Consider the following 19,505-nt stretch of genomic DNA (forward strand, 5'->3'; position numbering starts at 1 on the left):
AAGGACTGGGAGGAAAATGGGACACCTCCTATCAGAAATAGTAGCAAAAAGACAAACAAACAAAATATATAGAACACTGAGGTCCGTAGACCAAGCAAACTAACAGAGTTAGATACAGAGCACAGGCTAGCTAGAAAGTAGTTATACAATGAAGTCCAGCAAAGCCAGAAGGGCGGAGCAGGATTAAATAGGCCAACGAGGTCATGTGACCAGCAAAGGAAAAAACCTAAGAGCAAGGTTCTAACAGTACCCCCCCTTCTAAGAGGATCCTCCGGATCCCCTAGGACCAGGCTTATCAGGAAATCTCCTGTGAAACGCTCTGATAAGTCTGGACGCGGAAACATCATCTGACCTCACCCAAGAGTTATCCTCGGGTCCGAAACCTTTCCAGGCCACCAGATACTGCAAACTACCTCTATACCGTCTAGAGTTAAGGATGCGAGAAATTTCATATTCCCCGTCCTCCACCACCGGAGGAACAGAGGCAGAGGCGTCACCATCCGACACAACAGCTTTTTTTAACAGAGAGACATGAAATACCGGATTAATTCTCCAGGAGGTAGGAACCTCCAACCTAACAGCAGATTGGTTGACAACCTGAAGCACCTTAAAGGGCCCTACAAACTTGGGACCCAATTTCTTAGAAGGAATCCTCAACCGCAGATTCCTAGAGGACAACCAAACCATGTCACCAACAGCGAACAAAACCTCCTGTCGTTTCCTATCAAAGTAGTCTTTAGATTTTCTGTTGGCCTCCTGAAGATTACCACGCACATCCGTCCAAACTCTCTCCAAATCACCGGAAAAATTCTCCTCCTCAGGCACGGCAGATCCCAACTTGGAGAACGACCCAAACGACGGATGTCTCCCAGAACAACAAAAAAAAGGCGAACAACCAGCAGAAGAAGATGTATGATTGTTCAGAGCAAATTCAGCAAGTGGCAGAAACTCAGACCACCCCTCTTGATTGTCTGCCACAAAACAACGCAAGAACTGCTCAACATCCTGGTTTTTCCTTTCTGTCTGGCCATTAGATTCAGGATGATATCCGGACGAGAACGACAAATGAACTCCCAACCTGTCACAAAAGGCACGCCAAAAACGAGCCACGAACTGAGTACCCCTATCAGAAACAATGTCAGTAGGAACGCCATGAAGTCTGACAATTTCCTTGACAAAGGCCTTAGCGAGAGTTTTAGCGCAGGGCAGTTTGACGAAGGGAATCAAGTGACACATCTTGCTAAAACGGTCCACGACCACCCAGATGACAGTAAAACCCTCAGAGGGGGGAAGGTCAGTTATAAAGTCCATAGCCAAATGTGTCCAAGGAGCACTGGGAACCTCCAAAGGACAAAGCAACCCCGCAGCAGGAGTATGTGAGGACTTAGATCTAGCACATATAGTACATTGACGCACCCACTTAATGACTTCCTTCTGCCATCCAGGCCACCAAAAACTGCGACCCACCAGTCTCTTGGTCTCAGAGATTCCGGGATGACCTGCCAACCGAGATTCGTGACACTCAACAAACAAATCTCTCCTAAAGGTCCCAGGCACAAACAACCTCCCATGAGGAGTGTTAGATGGGGCATTCTCCTGTGCTTTAAGAATCTCATCTTCCAAAACGGAGTCCAAAGCAGCTATCACAACACCTTCTTGTAAAATGTTCTCCTCTTTCTCAGCACCGACTATGGGAGAAAAACTGCGAGACAAGGCATCCGCCTTAACATTCTTAGTACCAGGGATGTAAGTAACGGAGAAATTAAACCGCGAGAAAAACAGTGCCCACCTAGCCTGACGGGCATTCAGGCGCTTGGCAGCATCAAGATATATCAGATTTTTATGATCCGTAAGAACCTGAACGGGAAATTCCGCACCTTCCAAGAAGTGGCGCCAGTGTTCAAATGCGAGTTTAATAGCCAATAATTCCCGATTACCAATATTGTAATTCAGTTCAGTCTCCGAAAAAATTTTTGAATAAAAGGCACAGGGATGTAATCCATCCCCGTTATCCTGAGACAATACTGCGCCAACCCCCACCGAAGAAGCATCAACCTCAACCAAAAACGGCTTAGTCACATCAGGCTGCATAAGGATGGGAGCAGAGGTGAACCTCTCCTTGAGATACACAAAAGCTTCAATGGCCTCAGAAGACCACTGAACCGCATCAGCACCTTTCCTGGTGAGATCGGTCAGAGGTTTGACAATACTAGAAAAATTTTTTATGAATTTTCTGTAATAATTGGCGAAACCTAAAAACCTCTGTATCGATTTCAAACCAATAGGCCTAGGCCATTCCTGTACAGCTTGAACTTTAACCGGGTCCATCTCAAAACCTTCGCTGGAGATAATGTAACCCAAAAAACTAATTCTCTGTACAGCGAACTCACATTTCTCCAGCTTAGCAAAAAGCGAATTGTCCATTAACAATTGTAATACCTCACGTACGCTCCGCCAATGAGACTCCAGATCCGGCGAATAAATCAAAATGTCATCCAAATACACAACCACATTTTTGCCGATCAAAGGTCTAAGGATGTCATTAATAAGATTCTGAAAAAATGCAGGAGCATTAGTAAGACCAAAAGGCATAACCAGATTCTCAAAATGACCCACAGGAGTGTTAAAAGCAGTCTTCCATTCGTCACCCTCCTTCATGCGCAACAGATTGTATGCCCCCTTAAGGTCAATTTTAGAGAACCACTTGGCCCCCATTAACTGGTTAAACAGATCAGGAATCAATGGCAGTGGGTAAGGATTGCGTACAGTAATTTTGTTAATCTCACGAAAATCCAGACAAGGACGTAAACCGCCGTCCTTTTTTTTTACAAAAAAAAATCCAACCGCCACAGGAGACTTAGAGGGCCTAATGTGACCGGCGGCCAAACTTGTCTGTATGTATTCATCCAAAGCCTTCCTCTCAGGAATAGTAAGGTTAAATAAACGACTTTTAGGAAGAGTCGCTCCAGGGACAAATTCAATAGAACAATCATAGTCTCTATGGGGAGGCAAAACCTGCGATTCCTTCTCAGAAAAAACTCTCCAAAAATCCTGAATAGGAACAGGCAATTCTCCCCTATCCAAAGCTGCAATACGCCCGTTACAACACTTGTCATAACATTTATGGCTCCAGGATTTAATTTCATTGGTAGACCAATCCAGTACAGGATTGTGAAATTTTAACCAGGGCAATCCCAATATTACTGGAGAAGGCAAGTTATTCAAAACTACCAAATCCAATTTCTCATGGTGAACACCATTAATAGTGAGAGGAAATTCACAGACCTTGAGAGTAATATTCTTCAAAGGGGAACCATCCACAGAAACCACAGCAATGGGGGATGATAAAGGTTTGGGTTTTAAATTGAGTCTTTCCAAGAATCCCCCATCAATTACATTCAGAGTAGACCCACAATCAACAAACACCCGAAATTCCATTAATTTTTCCTGAGCAATCGTGGAAGCAGCTAAAAATACACCCTTGGAATTTAAACAGGCAATACGGGCATGACTGACCATTTTTTTTTCTTTCTTCATACGAAGCTCACAGCCTTTAATCAAATGACCAGATTTTCCGCAATAGAAACACAAGCCTTCAGAAAATCGACGGTCTTTTTCTTGAGAGCGAGGTGCCACCGATCCAATCTCCATCGATTCACCACTGTTAGTACACACATTCTCATAACCAGAAACTGACATAGCAGAGGATTTGCTCTCATTAACCCTTGCACGCAGTCTCCTATCCACCCGTATAGCTAATTGCATAGCCTGTTGCAAATCTTCAGGTGTAGGATAAGCAATTAGCAGGTCTTTAACCCTTTCATTGAGCCCAGCAAGAAATAGACTTTTCAGAGCAGAATCGTTCCACCCTGTTTGAGTAGACCAACGACGGAAATGAGTACAATATTTTTCCACATTACCTGATCCCTGTCTCAAACGTCTTAACTCAGTCTCAGCTGATGCGACACGGTCAGGATCATCATATAATAGTCCCAAAGCAGAAAAAAAACTATCCACTGATCTGAAGCATGTATCACTAGGTTGCAAAGAAAAGGCCCACTCCTGAGGCTCTTTGCGCAAAAGTGACATTATGAACCCTATGCGCTGGGATTCATCCCCAGAGGACTTGGGTCTCAAACGAAAATACAATAAGCAAGCATTTTTAAATGAAAAAAATTCTCGGTGTTCACCAAAAAATAAATCCGGCAAACATACCTTAGGCTCCAAGAAATGTGCTCCAGGACAGTTACTCACGTGCTGACGGAGCTCGGCCACCTCCAGAGAGAGTCCCTGCAGGCGATGAGCCAAATCCTGAACCGACACCATGATGGAACAGAAAAATCTTTCCTTAGAGAATTTGCAGGCTGGACTTACTGTTATGTTCTGCTACCAGAGCTAAGGAAAGAGAGGAAATCTGTCCCTACGATAGAACTCAGCTGAATCCCTACGATGTAACAGGGAACCTGATCCTGCGATCAGACCTGCTAAAGTCCTAAGCTAGTCTGTACGGAGACCTATAGATGTGGGGAAGGAATCCCTACAAGTACTAAGGACTGGGAGGAAAATGGGACACCTCCTAACAGAAATAGTAGCAGAAAGACAAACAAACAAAATATATAGAACACTGAGGTCCGTAGACCAAGCAAACTAACAGAGTTAGATACAGAGCACAGGCTAGCTAGAAAGTAGTTATACAATGAAGTCCAGCAAAGCCAGAAGGGCGGAGCAGGATTATATAGGCCAACGAGGTCATGTGACCAGCAAAGGAAAAAACCTAAGAGCAAGGTTCTAACAGCAAAATTGTCTGGAATCGAGAGCGGATGCCATGTTGCGTTTGGAGAGCCACTGATGCGCTTCAACAGTAGAAACCCCCCACAAGTGACCCCTCAAGGATTTTATCAAGGGGTATAGTGAACATTTTGAACCCAGAGGTATAACACAGAATTTGATAACATTAAGTCATTATATTGAATAAGTTGTCATTAGTCTTGAGGATAAAATCCTTGAGGGGTCTAGTTTCCAAAATGGGGTCACTTGTGGGGGGTTTCCACTGTTGAGGCGCATCAAGGGCTCTCTAAACGCAACATGGAGTCCGCTCTAGATTCCAGCCAATTTTGCGTTCAAAAAGTCACACCGTGCTCATTCCCTTCTGAGCCCTGCCATTTGCCAAAACAGTGTTTTTTCACCATATATGGGGTATCTGCATACTCAAAAGAAATTGTACAACAGTTTTTGCGGTCCATTTTCTCCTCTTACCCTTGTGAAAATAAAAAATTTGGGGCTAAAAGATAAAAAAATCTTAACTTTTTCCATAAAAATTATTTTCACGGCTCTACATTATAAACTTCTGTGAAGCACTTGGGGGTTCCGGGTGCTCATCACACATCTAGATAAGTTCCCTGAAGGGTCTAGTTTCCAAAATGGTGTCACTTGTGGGGGCTTTCCACTGTTAAGGCACATCAGGGGCTTTCCAAACGCAACATGGCGTCCGCTAATTATTCAAGCAAATTTTACAATCAAAAAGTCAAATGGCGCTCCTTCCCTTCCAAACCCTGCCGTGTGCTCAAACAGTGGTTTCCTCCACATATGGGGTATTGGCGTGCTCAAGAGAACTTGAACAAATTTTGGGGTCCATTTTTTCCTGTTACCATTGCGAAAATAAAAAAAATTGGGTCTAAAGTAACATTTTTGTGAAAAAAGTTAAATGTTCATTGTTTTCTTCCACATTCCAAAAATTCCTGTGAAGCACCCGAAGGGTTAATAAACTTCTTGAATGTGGTTTTGAGCACCTTGAGGGGTGCAGTTTTTATAATGGTGTCACTTTTGGTATTTTCTGTCATAAAGGCCCCTTCAAATGTGATGTGGTCCCTAAAAAAATGGTTTTGTAAATTTTGTTGGAAAAATTAGAAAATCGCTGGTCAACTTTTAACCCTTATAGCTTCCTAACAAAAAAAAAATTTGGTTAGAAAATTGTGCTGATGTAAAGTAGACATGTGGGAAATGTTATTTAGTAACTATTTTGTGTGACATATCTCTCTGATTTAAGGGCACGAAAATTCAAATTTAGAAAATTGTAAAATTTTAGCAAAAATTTCAGATTTTTTCACAAATAAACTCAAGTGATATCGAAGAAATTTTACCACTATCATGAAGTACAATATGTCATTAAAAAACATTCTCAGAATCAGTGGGATCCGTTGAAGCGTTCCAGAGTAATTACCTCAAAGTGACAGTGGTCAGAATTGTAAAAATTGGCCCGTCATTAATGTGCAAACCACCCTCTGGGGTAAAGGGGTTAAGTCTGTTATCCCATGTGCAGGCTGTTGCAGTAGCTTAAGTATTCATAGTTACAACCACTAACAACTGTCATTATATGAGTGGTCGTAACCATGGATACCCAAGCTACTGTAATGCTACATGCGGTAGGCAACATAGCCAATCAGAAGAACTATACTACATTTCTAACTGGAGGTATTTGCTAATTATTATTACTACTATTACACCTGTTACATATTGGGATATGATCTTAGAGATGGGAATACCCCTTTAAGTTCATAACTGCCCCTAAACACATAGGGAAAACCAGAGCAAAAATGCAATCAAATTTATAATTTATATTTAAGTATCAACATTTCAAAAGAACAAGAAGAAAATGGCACTCACCAAAAGGTGCAAAAAATTGAATTCTTTAATCCATTACTAACACAAACAAAACAACATGCAGGGAGTGAGCAGGGAGACTGTGCTGGACGACGGCTGTTTCACGCTGTAATGGCGCTTCTACGGGTCCAAATCCTGCAGTGACATGGTACTGCTTCCTTTTTAACAGGATAAGTACGTAACATCCGTCACAGCATTCCACTCTGTAGAACAATTACTAGAAATTTTCTTATTAAAAAGATTTAAAAACATTTCATAAAAATACGGACATGTCTAATCTATCGTTAAACCCCAATGGGCCTTGGGCATCAGTTTTAAAGATCCATCTTCCCTAATGTTTTAACAACAATTCATTATAATTGCAGCCTTATACAAAATATTTTACCTTTTCAATTCCTGCAAATCGCAGGACTTTCAGGTAGGCGTTGTGAGACTCACATATATGTTTAATGAGTCAGGGGGATCCTTTTCCAAAGAATATTGATTTACAGTGCTCCCTGAACAGCACAAAAGAGGTCTTATTGTTTTCCCTATGTAGAAAAACTTGCATAGGGAAAACAATAAGTACTTCCGTATGAAAAAATCAGCAGGAAAGTTTTTATACCTCTCTAAATTTGACTCTCTTCACACCATCAGCTTGGAAGTATGGCTTTAACCAAAAGACACAGATTTGGATTCTACATGATTCTAATCTAAGGGTATATAGCCCTGACTGGAAAGATATGGATCTGCCCCATTGACCATCAGAGAGCCCATGGATACATTTTGGGGAGACCAGGTTGGGAAGATGAAGTCACCTGGCCCCATGGATATGTTGCTTGGGGTAGCCAGAAGGGACCGTCCGGTCGCCTGGAACTCATGGAGACGATCGGAGAAGCCAGATTGGGACCAGCCGGTCATCTGGCCTCATGGAAACTCTCGGAAAGGCAAGGGTGGGACCCTCGGCTCTCCTGGCCTTGTACCTCGATGGACTACTAGCTTCCTAAGCTTGCCACTACCTTCTCTCAGTGGGGGCCCGCCAGAAGCGGGGGGCCACTGTTTGAGGTAGTTGGCCCTGGAAGTCCCAAAGTGGCAGCTGTTCTATCCCAGGCGGGCGGAGCGGAAGGGTGAGACTGTAATGTTGTACCAACTTGGATTTATGCTGGGACTGTTCTATGTGTTTATTGTGCACTTTGTGGTTCAATAAAGTATTGCCACGCTGTTTTACCCTCACCCTGTGCTGTCTGAGTGGTATTAAGCCCACGGAAAACCCAGGGTCTTCACAAGTACCATGTCACTGCATGATTTGGACCCGTAGAAGCACCATTACAGAATGAAATGGCTGTCGTCCAGCACAGTCTCTCTGCTCACTCCCTGCCTGTCATTTTGTTTGTCTTAGTAATGGACTAAAGAATTCAATTTTTTTGCAGTTTTTGGTGAGTGCCATTTTCTTTTTGTTCTTTTGAAATGTTGCTACTTAAACACTAAAGTGTGCACCACCGCTATATCCTGCTTATGGTCGATTTGTTCCATAGGGGGGGGAATTACTTGTGCTAGTATAGAGTATATAGTATAAGAGCTGCTGCCAGATTACCGCTACTTGAATTTTTTATAACTTTTATTGCAGAAATAGTTCTAGAAACTTTTTATAGTAAATGGAGTAAAAATGTAGAAAAAAAGAGCATGTAGCATTATCCAAAGTTAGCAATATTGTAAAAGCTTTGCATAATTTTTCTCAAGTGACAAACGAGTACAATTGAATAGGAGGCGGATGTGCAGTACCCCGCGCCAGCCACTACAACTTGACGGCCAAGCACCGTAGGTAAGCACCTATGGCCGGCGGTAACAGCTGATCGGCGGGGATGCCACGTGCGGGACCATGGCCGATCATACATTGATGCCCTATCCCACAGATAGGGCATCGATGTTAAAGTAGTGGACAACTCCTTTAACAAAAAAATTAAAGTGTTTTTCCATTATTGAAAAACTAATTCATAATAGCTTTGCAAACAAAAACACTGTGTACTTGCCTCCTAGCAAATGTCATATGACTACTGAAGACAATCAGCAGGCGCAGATCGGCTGCAGCCTTCAACATCCAGCAAAAGTAATTTACAAAAGTGATTGACTGCATCAGTTACATAATCAGAAGTGCAACATTGATTATTATGGGGTCCGTCTGGGTTCAGATCGGTGTCTATTTTTTATAATAGAAGAAAACGTTTTGAATAATGTCATGTGACATCTGTAGTGATTCAGTGGCTGCTGAATGTATATAGGCTTCATTATTCTGTCAGATCAGAAGTCTGCTTTGAAGGAACAGTGATTGTTGCAGCCGATCGGCCTCCACTGATCAGCTGCAGCAGTCAAGTGACATTGTTTACGTCCCCTGAGTGGCCAGAAAACAGTGTAGAGAGCAAAGGAATGGCGCAGGTTTGGGAGGAAATGTTTTCATATTTTGTTTCAGTGTTTTTATTTTGTTTTGCACAGTGGAGCATTCACATATTTTGCCCCCACAACATTTAGCTATGTAAAGCGTTCACATTGTAGCAATAGAAGTGTAGATAACTCCAAAAAGCAGCTGCACCAAATCTTTTAACTGAAATTTGAAAAATACAGCTAGTAAATTTAAGAGATATGCTAACAAAGTATTTACAGATGATAGTTGTCAGTTGTGTCATAAATTTGGATGTAAAATTTCCCACCGATGTCCATCAGCAAAATATGTGCAGTTCTTTATGGCAGCCTTTGCTCTGCTGATCCTGCAGTGCATATCACCTGTTGTAAACCAGTTTGTTTCTGGGCAGAAAAAAAGAGGCCTGAGGGTATGTGCACACGATGCAGAAATGAAGCAGAAAATTTCTGCATCTCCCTGGCAGAAAAAACGCATGCAGATTGTGCATGTGTTTTTCCTGCGGAATACATGCGGATTCACATGCGTTTCCGCATGTGGATTGACAAGCGCTTTCCAGGCGATTTTAGCATCACCTGGAAAGTGCTTGACAACTAGGTCACACTATATAAATCCATGCAAACAGCATGGATTTATATAGTGTGACCCGAGAGAGTGTATATACTTACCTCCGATGGCCCGCGCTGTCCTGCTCAATCCATTCTCCCGGCAACTTTGAATTGAAAGACCTGCCGACGTCAGCGTCACGTGACCCGTCACATGACTCTGACGTCAGCGCAGGTCCTTCAACTCACTGCAAAGTGCCGGGAACCAAGCAGGAGCGCTGCGCGGGCCGACAGAAGGTAAGTATACATTTATTTTTTATTTTATTCTTGTTTTACAGCTTTTTTAATGGTACCTGGGTGTGGATGAGACTCTCCTCTCCTCCACACCCGGGTACCATCCGCACATTAGAACGCGCCAATAAGGCAAGTACAAATGCAGTCTTGCGGAATTGGTGCGTTCTAATGCAAGTCAATGGCGGCGAAAACGCTGCGTTTACGCAAAATTAATTGACATGCTGCAGACTTTTGAGCGCAGCGTTTACGCTGCGGAAAAATCCGCATCATGGGCACAGCACATGCGGATTTCAATTGGGGAACATTGCTGTCCTTCTACCATGCGCTTTTAATGCGTTTCTGCAACTGCAAAAACGCAGCGGAAACGCATTAAATACGCATCGCGTGAACTCAGCCTAAAAGGAACCAGTCACTATTTTTTTTGCCTTATAAACCCTGCCCATCACCTTTACAATGAGGGTATGTACAATAATCTCTAAAGGGTCTAAAGTTAAAGATGACTCATTTCCTTTGTATTTTAGGAAAAAATATATATATATTTTTTATCTTTTACATTTTAAAAATTAGACTGGAAGTGGATGATGTCTCCAATGTCATGTACACAGTACTCGAAGGCTCGCGCCTGCGCAGTGGAATCAAAGACCTGCGCCGGCATGCCTCACTCTGCCTTACTGGACAGTCAGGGAGCTGGTGACGTACAAGTAAAGCTGGCGTCGGCGCATTACATGACTTCGTGCACAGTGTGGATGACGTAGGAGACATCATCCACTTCCCACCAAATAGAAGAGGCGGCGTTTGATGGGACCGGGGCTGCGCTAGGTACGATCTCGATTAGCCCACTGGACCAGACCACACAATTTGCATGCAGCACAGAACATGAATAAAGCTCCTATGTTATGCAGTGGGACCTATAAGGTTATAAAGGGGTTGTAGGAACCTGATGATGGGCAGGGTTTAGAAGGAAAAAAAACTGGTGGCAGGTTCCCTTTAAATTTAAAATATTAAAAAAGTTTCACAAAACAAACAAAAAAAAGCACATTAAATCAGTGCAAAACCTGAAGAAAGCATAAATGTAAAGCATTTTTTTTTTACTAGAGCATTGGCTAAAAACAATGAAGTTACTAACAAAGATGTATGAATATATAAAATCAGTATCATTTCTCCATTTATTTAATAGAAGAGGCCTCGCCTGATGTTTCAGTAGTGTACTGCCCCTTTAAATAAACAGAACTCACTTTCCTAAACTGTAAAAGAAAACAAAAAGATTCTGAACATGAGATTCTGGTGGAGAAGCTGAACTTTTTCCTTATTATAATCCTACCACATTCCTGTGGCTCGGAGAAATCACACAGTCCATCATCTATTAACAAGAAATCCCTGCAAAATGATTCAACCGCAGCAATATCACCTCATAATTAAATTTTACATGAGGGCAAGGGCAGCCATTTAGTCAGAAACCGGAAACCAAGAGAAAACATTTCCGAAAGGTCACATCACGATTTTCTAGAAAGTATTTCCCTTTGGGTATTTCGAAATCTAGTACTACTAAAAAAGCAACAGAAAGTACACGAAAACATGAACAGTAGGGCGCAAAGAATCACTATACTTATACTACACACACTGCACTATAGATATATTAACCGGATATTGTCACCACAAAGTCGCTGTCCATATTTTGGGGACTTATTTTTCTTACTTAAATGAATGTAGTTTTGGCAAAAAATATTTTTCATTACAAATTAAACCATTTGCCTTCTATAGACTCTGTGTTGCTCTGTCTATTGCTAGCTGCAGAATGGGTTAACTGAAAATATGTCAGTGAGCTCAGTTTTGATGGTCTAACCAGAAAGTTTAGCTGTTTATCTCCATAGATGACATGAAAGTTTAATGTGCAGGGAAACAAAGAGCGTGGAAAACCACTTTTGGGAGAAACTGCATAACAAATTGTCTCTTATTGCCCCGTGTGTGAATAAAAAACTGAGAAACAGTAAAATTTTAGTGGAAAAAACCCATGTTTTTTTTTGTTTTCACAGCCCAATCTTATAAAATTCTGTGATGTAGTTTGGGTGTGAAAAATGCTCACCACACCCCTAGATCAATACCTTATGGGGTTTAGTTTGCTAAATGGGGTCACTTGTGGGTGTTTCTGCTTTTTTGGCACCTTCGGGGCTCTGCAGATGTAACACAGTGTTCAAATTTGCGTTTCAAAAATTAAACAGCACTCTTTTCGTTCCGAGTGTTGTCATGTGACCAAACATTCGTTTTTGACCACATATGTTCAAGGAGAAATTACATTATGCGGTTCTTTTTCTCCAATTATCCCTCATGTAAATTATAAATTTGCCGCTAAAACAGTATTTTAGTGGAAAAAATGTCATATTTTGTTATCAAATCTAAATGTTATAAAATTTCATTAATCACCTATAGGTTAAAAATGCTCAGAACACCCATAGATTAATTCCTTGGGCGTGTAGTTTCCAAAATGGGGTCACTTGTGGGGGTTTCTACTGTTTTGACATGTTAGGGGTGCTCCAAATGCGACATGTCATTCATAATCTATTCCAAATTTACACTCCAAAAATCAAATAGCGTTCTTTCCTTTTCGAGCCCTGCCATTTGCCAAAACAGCAGTTTTACGTAATTTCGTAACAAATTATGGGGTCTATTTTTTCCCATTATCCATTGGGAAAACTACAAATTTGGTGCTAAAACAATATTTTAGCAGAAAAAATGTCATTTTCGTTTTCACATCCACATTTTAAAAAGTTCTGTGAAGCACCCACAGGCTCAACAAGAGTCTTCTCCCAACCCGGGTACCATCTGCGCGTTGAACCGCATAATATCCGTATGTATACATGCGGATGTTATGGGGTTCAATGCAAGTCAATGGGCGCGATTTCGTGCCCAAATTGGTTGTGCTCCGGATTTTTCCGCAATGATAATCCGCAGCGGAAATTTCCACAGCATGTGCACAGCACATGCGGATTATTATTGGGAAACATGGCAGACATCTTAACAAGCGATTTTAATGCGTTTCCACGGCGGCGTTTCCGCATTAAAATGCATTAAATCTGCATCGTGGGCACACAGCCTCAGTGATAAATTTACTGTAGTAAAATGGTAACATCAGTCTTTTAATCATTATTATGATACAATAATCAAGCTATTTAGAACATAAAATATATTTATTGGAATACAACTTTAGAACAAAAAAACTTTTGCATATTTACAATTTATTATACACTATGCAGTAAGTGGAAAAAAAACTGTTTTCAACAAAAACGTACTGAATAACATTTGCGCAGTCTATGAATTTGTTCTGAGAAATAGTATCACCTCCATCAGATCCTCCTTCATAGATGACCTCAAATCTGACCTAATTATTTTAAGGCTAGAGAACAACCTCTCTACACTAACTTGGGTAGGTGGCAAAGCAGTAACCACATGGGCAACATCTCTAACAATTTCCGGGTATAAAGGAATTGCCCCGTGTACAGTCAGTTTTGATGAACGATTGAACTCTTCTACTTCTTTGAAAGTAAGTAAAAAATTTTGTAATTCCACAATTGCCCCTTTCCCAGCACGTCTCCAAGATGAAATCAATTTTAGGGGTTCTGGCAGCAATAGCCAATTTCCTCACTTTGCTACTCAGAGTTGCAGCATGTCCCTCTTGCAGACTATCTCTTATTGCTAGCTGCAGTGTGCGAACAACACAGTGCATGTGATGAATAGGAGGGAGGTGTGAAGCAGCTTCAACAAGATCACGTAATTGTAAAGAATCATTTTGCTGTTCTTCTGTAGTAATATCTGTTTGTTCCTCTGTTATGGGAACAGGACTGCGGCCTTCCATCTCCAACATACTGAATCAGAAATACTCTTCAAGCTGCTGTTCACCTTCATTATTCTCATTCATCAGTTTAATTGTACTTATCATGTTTGAAGCATTATCAGTTATAATAGCAAGAACCTGTTCTTTTTTTTGTTTTTAATCCTGCTTTCCTGTTCACTCCAGCAGTTCTGAGATGAGTGAAGGCATTCCTTCTCAGTGTGTTTGTTTTTTTCTCTTTAGAGGAGGAGCTTCACTACTTATCATGTACATAAACTGCAGCACAGATTAATCTCAGCTAAAAGTCTAGACCTTTAGATCAGGAATAGGACAGACATTTATAGGACATTTCATAACTTTCCCAAATTCTTATGAAAAAATATTCCCCACAAACTGCATTGAACTACTGTATCCAATTTATTATATATTTTAGGAGTCTGAGTCGGTCCATTTTATACCGACTCCAACTCCACAGCCCTGGTTTTTGGTGCATTTTTTCCGTGCAGAAATGGGCCAAAATTTCATTGCAAACCTTATCCCATGGTTTCCTATGACATTTTGCTAGTTCTGTGCACATGATCAGGATTTTTCCTGACTGAATTTCATGCAGAAAAAGAAGCAGCATGTCCATGGCATGGGAAAACGCATCAAAAAACGCATGAAAAAGCATCAACCGCAGCATTTTTGATTACAAGAGGTGAAGAAACACTGCACATAGCCTTTCTCCCTCTGCTGGTTACTCCTTGCCTACCCATAAATAAAATAGGAGGTATAGCCTCAATTTTTTGGCAGTCCGTCTTGTATTGACAAGGACGGATATGTGTGTTTTGTTTTTTTTTCTTTTCCCCCAGACTCTATGCTAGTTCAGGAGTCAAGGGGGAGGGAAGAAGTAAAGAAAGCAGAATTCATGTTAACAATTATTACAAAGTTTATTATATTGACTTGTACAACTGATTTAAGCAGTCTTTTTTTTAAAGACAACATTCCCATTTAAACCACATGGTTAAAACATCTATGGGAGCCGACGAGAAATACACAATGTGATACAGGTGGGCCATGGTGTGTTCTACATATAATGGGTATATGTGAAGCAGAAATAATACAAGGCTCACAATAACGCTTCTCTAGCATGTTTAGAAAAATTAAATAAATCAAATCTCATTCCTGTGTCAAGTTATTAATGGTTTACGTCCTGCAAGTCAGCACTTCCTGTGTATGTGCGCTGGAAGAGGAGTGTTATCATAAGGATATGGAGTCTCACAAATCTTTGCTAAAATAATTTATGTTGGATTTTGATAAATTACTGTGGGGCCCAATATCCCCACATTGAATTGGAGCTGCTATAGTACAGAATTAGGAAAGTACGGTAAACTTACAATTGACTTGTAGTTATTAGCGCTGGTGACTTGGCACAAGTACAGAATAATTCAGTGAGCCCTTACACGATATCGGTACTAGACTAATAACACATACCTGAAGAAATAGTTTATATATTGCTGATCGAGGTCACTGCAAAGAGAAGAGCAAGAAGTAATCAAAGGTGTGTTCTACATACCGTATTTTTCGGCTATGAGATGCACTTTTTTCCTCCAAAATTTTAGTCCGGACAATACATTCTGGCTCTGGATGATGGGCTGAGGTGCGGCGGCGGAGGAGCGGCTGCTGCTGCTGCTAAAGAAAATGAATATTCAATCCTCTTCTTGCCCATAGTTCTGGGAGGCAAGTGGAGTGAATATTCATTTTCTTTAATAGTGCTACTGCTCAGCGATACTGTGTGCCCGCTATTAAAGAGCATGAATATTCACTCCTCTCCCCGCCCAGGTCTATGGGCGTGGAGAGGAGTGAATATTCATTCTCTTTAACAGCGGGCACACGTGATTGCCAAGCAGCAGCAGGAGCCGCGGCTGAGACTGACAGTGTGCGCTATTAAAGAAAAATGAATATTCATTCCTTTCAACGCCCATAGTCCCGACGTGGAGAGGAGTGAATATTCTGGCAGCTCACCTCAGCGTCTGAGGGCGAATGGCAGTGACGTCATGCGCTACTTACACACTGCAGCAGATCAATAAACAGAGGGAAGGAAAGTGAGTAGAATCCTTTATTTTTTTCAAGTGTGTAGTGATGGGGGGCCATGCATACCAGGATGAGGATGGGGGGCCATGGATACCAGGATGGGGGCCATGCATACCAGGATGAGGATGGGGGACCATGGATACCAGGATGGGGATGAGGGGGCCATGCATACCAGGATGGGGATGAGGGGGCCATGCATACCAGGATGGGAAGGAGAGGCAATGCATACCAGGATGGGGATGAAGGGGCCATATATACCAGGATGGGGATGAGGAGACCATGCATACCAGGATGAGAGGACCATGCATACCAGGATGGGGCTGAGGGGACCATGCATACCAGGATGGGGCTGAGGGGACCATGCATACCAGGATGGGGCTGAGGGGACCATGCATACCAGGATGGGGCTGAGGGGACCATGCATACCAGGATGGGGATGAGGGGACCATGCATACCAGGATGGGGATGAGGGGACCATGCATACCAGGATGGGGATGAGGGGACCATGCATACCAGGATGGGGATGAGGGGACCATGCATACCAGGATTAGGATGGTAGCCATGTATACCAGGATGGGAATGAGGGGATCATGCATACCAGGTTTAGGATGGTAGCTATGTATACCAGGATGGGAATGAGGGGGCCATGCATACCAGGATTAGGATGGTAGCCATGTATACCAGGATGGGAATGAGGGGATCATGCATACCAGGTTTAGGATGGTAGCTATGTATACCAGGATGGGAATGAGGGGGCCATGCATACCAGGATTAGGATGGTAGCCATGTATACCAGGATGGGAATGAGGGGGTCATGCATACCAGGTTTAGGATGGTAGCCATGTATACCAGGATGGGAATGAGGGGGCCATGCATACAAGGATTAGGATGGGGTCTTATATACCTGGATTGGGGAACATGTATACCTGGATGGGGATATATATATATACATATCAGGAAGGGGGGGTGCATATATACCAGGTACATTATATTTATATATATATATATATATATATATATATATATATATATATATATATATATATATATATATATATATATATATATATATATATATATATATATATATATATACACACACATATATATATATATATATATACACACACATACACAGTGCCTACAAGTAGTATTCAACCCCCTGCAGATTTAGCTGGTTGACACATGCGGAATTAACTTGGCATTGTGACATTTGTACTGTAGATCAGCCTGGAAGTGGGAAATGCACTGCAGCAAATTTTTTTTTTTTTTTTAAAAAAACGTTAAAAGTTAATTCAGAGTGTCATTTATTATTCAACCCCTCAAACCACAAGAATTCTGTTTGGTCCCCCAAAAGTATTAAGAAGTAGTTCAGGCACCAAGAATAATGAGCTTCACATGTGTGGATTAAAGATCTCTTTTGCCAGCCTTTTCTGACTATTTAAGACCCTCCCCAAACTTGTGAACAGCACTCAGACATGGTCAACATGGGAAAGACAAAGGAGCATTCCAAGGCCATCAGAGACAAGATCGTGGAGGGTCACAAGGCTGGCAAGGGGTACAAAACCCTTTCCAAGGAGTTGGGCCTACCTGTCTCCACTGTTGGGAGCATCATCCGTAAGTGGAAGGCTTATGGAACTACTGTTAGCCTTCCACGGCCAGGACAGCCTTTGAAAGTGTCCTCCCGTGCCGAGGCCAGGCTTGTCCGAAGAGTCAAGGCTAACCCAAGGACAACAAGGAAGGAGCTCCGGGAAGATCTCATGGCAGTGGGGACATTGGTTTCAGTCAATACCATAAGTAACGTACTCCACCGCAATGGTCTCCGTTCCAGACGAGCCTGTAAGGTACCTTTACTTTCAAAGCGTCATGTCAAGGCTCGTCTACAGTTTGCTCATGATCACTTGGAGGACTCTGAGACAGACTGGTTCAAGGTTCTATGGTCTGATGAGACCAAGATCGAGATCTTTGGTGCCAACCACACACGTGACGTTTAGAGACTGGATGGCACTGCATAAGACCCCAAGAATACCATCCCTACAGTCAAGCATGGTGGTGGCAGCATCATGCTGTGGGGCTGTTTCTCTGCCAAGGGGCCTGGCCATCTGGTCCGCATCCATGGGAAGATGGATAGCACGGCCTACCTGGAGATTTTGGCCAAGAACCTCCGCTCCTCCATCAAGGATCTTAAGATGGGTCGTAATTTCATCTTCCAACAAGACAACGACCCAAAGCACACAGCCAAGAAAACCAAGGCCTGGTTCAAGAGGGAAAAAGTCAAGGTGTTGGAGTGGCCTAGTCAGTCTCCTGACCTTAACCCAATTGAAAACTTGTGGAAGGAGCTCAAGAATAAAGTCCACATGAGACACCCAAAGAACCTAGATAACTTGGAGAAGATCTGCATGGAAGAGTGGGCCAAGATAACTCCACAGACCAGTGCCGGCCTGATCAGGTCTTATAAAAGACGATTATTAGCTGTAATTGCAAACAAGGGTTATTCCACAAAATATTAAACATAGGGGTTGTATAATAATTGACCCACACTTTTATGTTTAAAATTTAATAAAATTCAACTGAGCAACATAACTTTTTGGTTTGTAAGATTTATGCTTCTGTTCATAAAACCTACTCTCGTTTGCAGTTTGAAGGCTCTAACTTATTTGCATCTTATCAAACCAGGTAAATCTGCAGGGGGTTGAATACTACTTGTAGGCACTGTATATATATTCATACACACACCAGGATGGGGGATATTAGTATAGAATTGGGGGACATTACTCCTATAACAGTGTCAGCAGCAGACCCCTGTCTGATACTCACCTGCCGCCGTCTTCATTTTCCAGCATTACTCCTGTCGGACTCTGGCGAAAAGTGACCTGCCGGCAGCTCCAGTGTTTCAAGGAGCAGAGCGGAGGTCATTTTTCAATACAGGGCGGCACTCATAGCCTCCCGGCAATGACAACCACAGGGGTTTCCTGCAAGCCTCGGGTTGTCATGCCAACCCATCAGCGACCCGCAGTCATATGACACAGTAGCCGATGGGCGAGGTTAGCGACGCGCTTCTGTAGCTTGCCTGTTAAATGCAAATGTCAGAGTTTGACAGCGGCAATTAACATGTTACCAGCCATGGGTGGATTGCGAATCCACCCACGAGTGTTAGGGGCACATGTCAGCTGTACAGATCAGCTGTCATGTGCCCGAAAACATGTGGGCTCAGCGCCGGACCCCCATGGGGTGCAGGGATACGACCTTGGACATTCTCATATGTCCTGCAGCAAAATGTGAAGTTCTCAAGCAGAAACAGGTAGGTTGATCATATCATGTCCACATACAGTTATATGAAAAAGTTTGGGCACCCCTATTAATCTTAAGCTTAATGTTTTATAAAAATTGGTGTTTTTGCAACAGCTATTTCAGTTTGATATATGTAATAACTGTTGGACACAGTAATGTTTCTGCCTTGAAATGAGGTTTATTGTACTAACAGAAAATGTGCAATCTGCATTCAAACAAAATTTGACAGGTGCATAAGTATGGGCACCCTTATCATTTTCTTGTTGGACACCTCACCAGAAAAGTGACATTAATATTTAGTAGATCCTCCTTTTGCAAAAATAACAGCCTCTAGTCGCTTCCTGGAGCTTTTAATGATTTCCTGGATCCTGGATGAAGGTATTTTTGACCATTCCTCTTTACAAAACAATTCCAGTTCAGTTAA

At 42.2% G+C, this 19,505-nt stretch overlaps 1 protein-coding gene across 4 annotated transcripts in view; it reads right to left on the minus strand.

Moving 5' to 3' along the window:
- The window catches only part of TMEM241 (transmembrane protein 241), a 190,822-nt gene that overhangs the window by 85,097 nt on the left and 86,220 nt on the right, over positions 1-19,505 (minus strand). For all 4 annotated transcript variants that reach the window (XM_073679169.1, XM_073679167.1, XM_073679165.1 and 1 more), the window contains one exon: positions 15,191-15,226. In XM_073679169.1, the coding sequence (XP_073535270.1) occupies positions 15,191-15,226 (36 nt within the window). The remainder of the gene's footprint in view (positions 1-15,190; positions 15,227-19,505) is intronic.

This window comes from Phyllobates terribilis, unplaced genomic scaffold (assembly GCF_046119375.1).
Source record: "Phyllobates terribilis strain yellow unplaced genomic scaffold, ASM4611937v1 Scaffold_4__5_contigs__length_816908805, whole genome shotgun sequence".
In the NCBI taxonomy this organism is placed as follows: Eukaryota; Metazoa; Chordata; class Amphibia; order Anura; family Dendrobatidae; genus Phyllobates; species Phyllobates terribilis.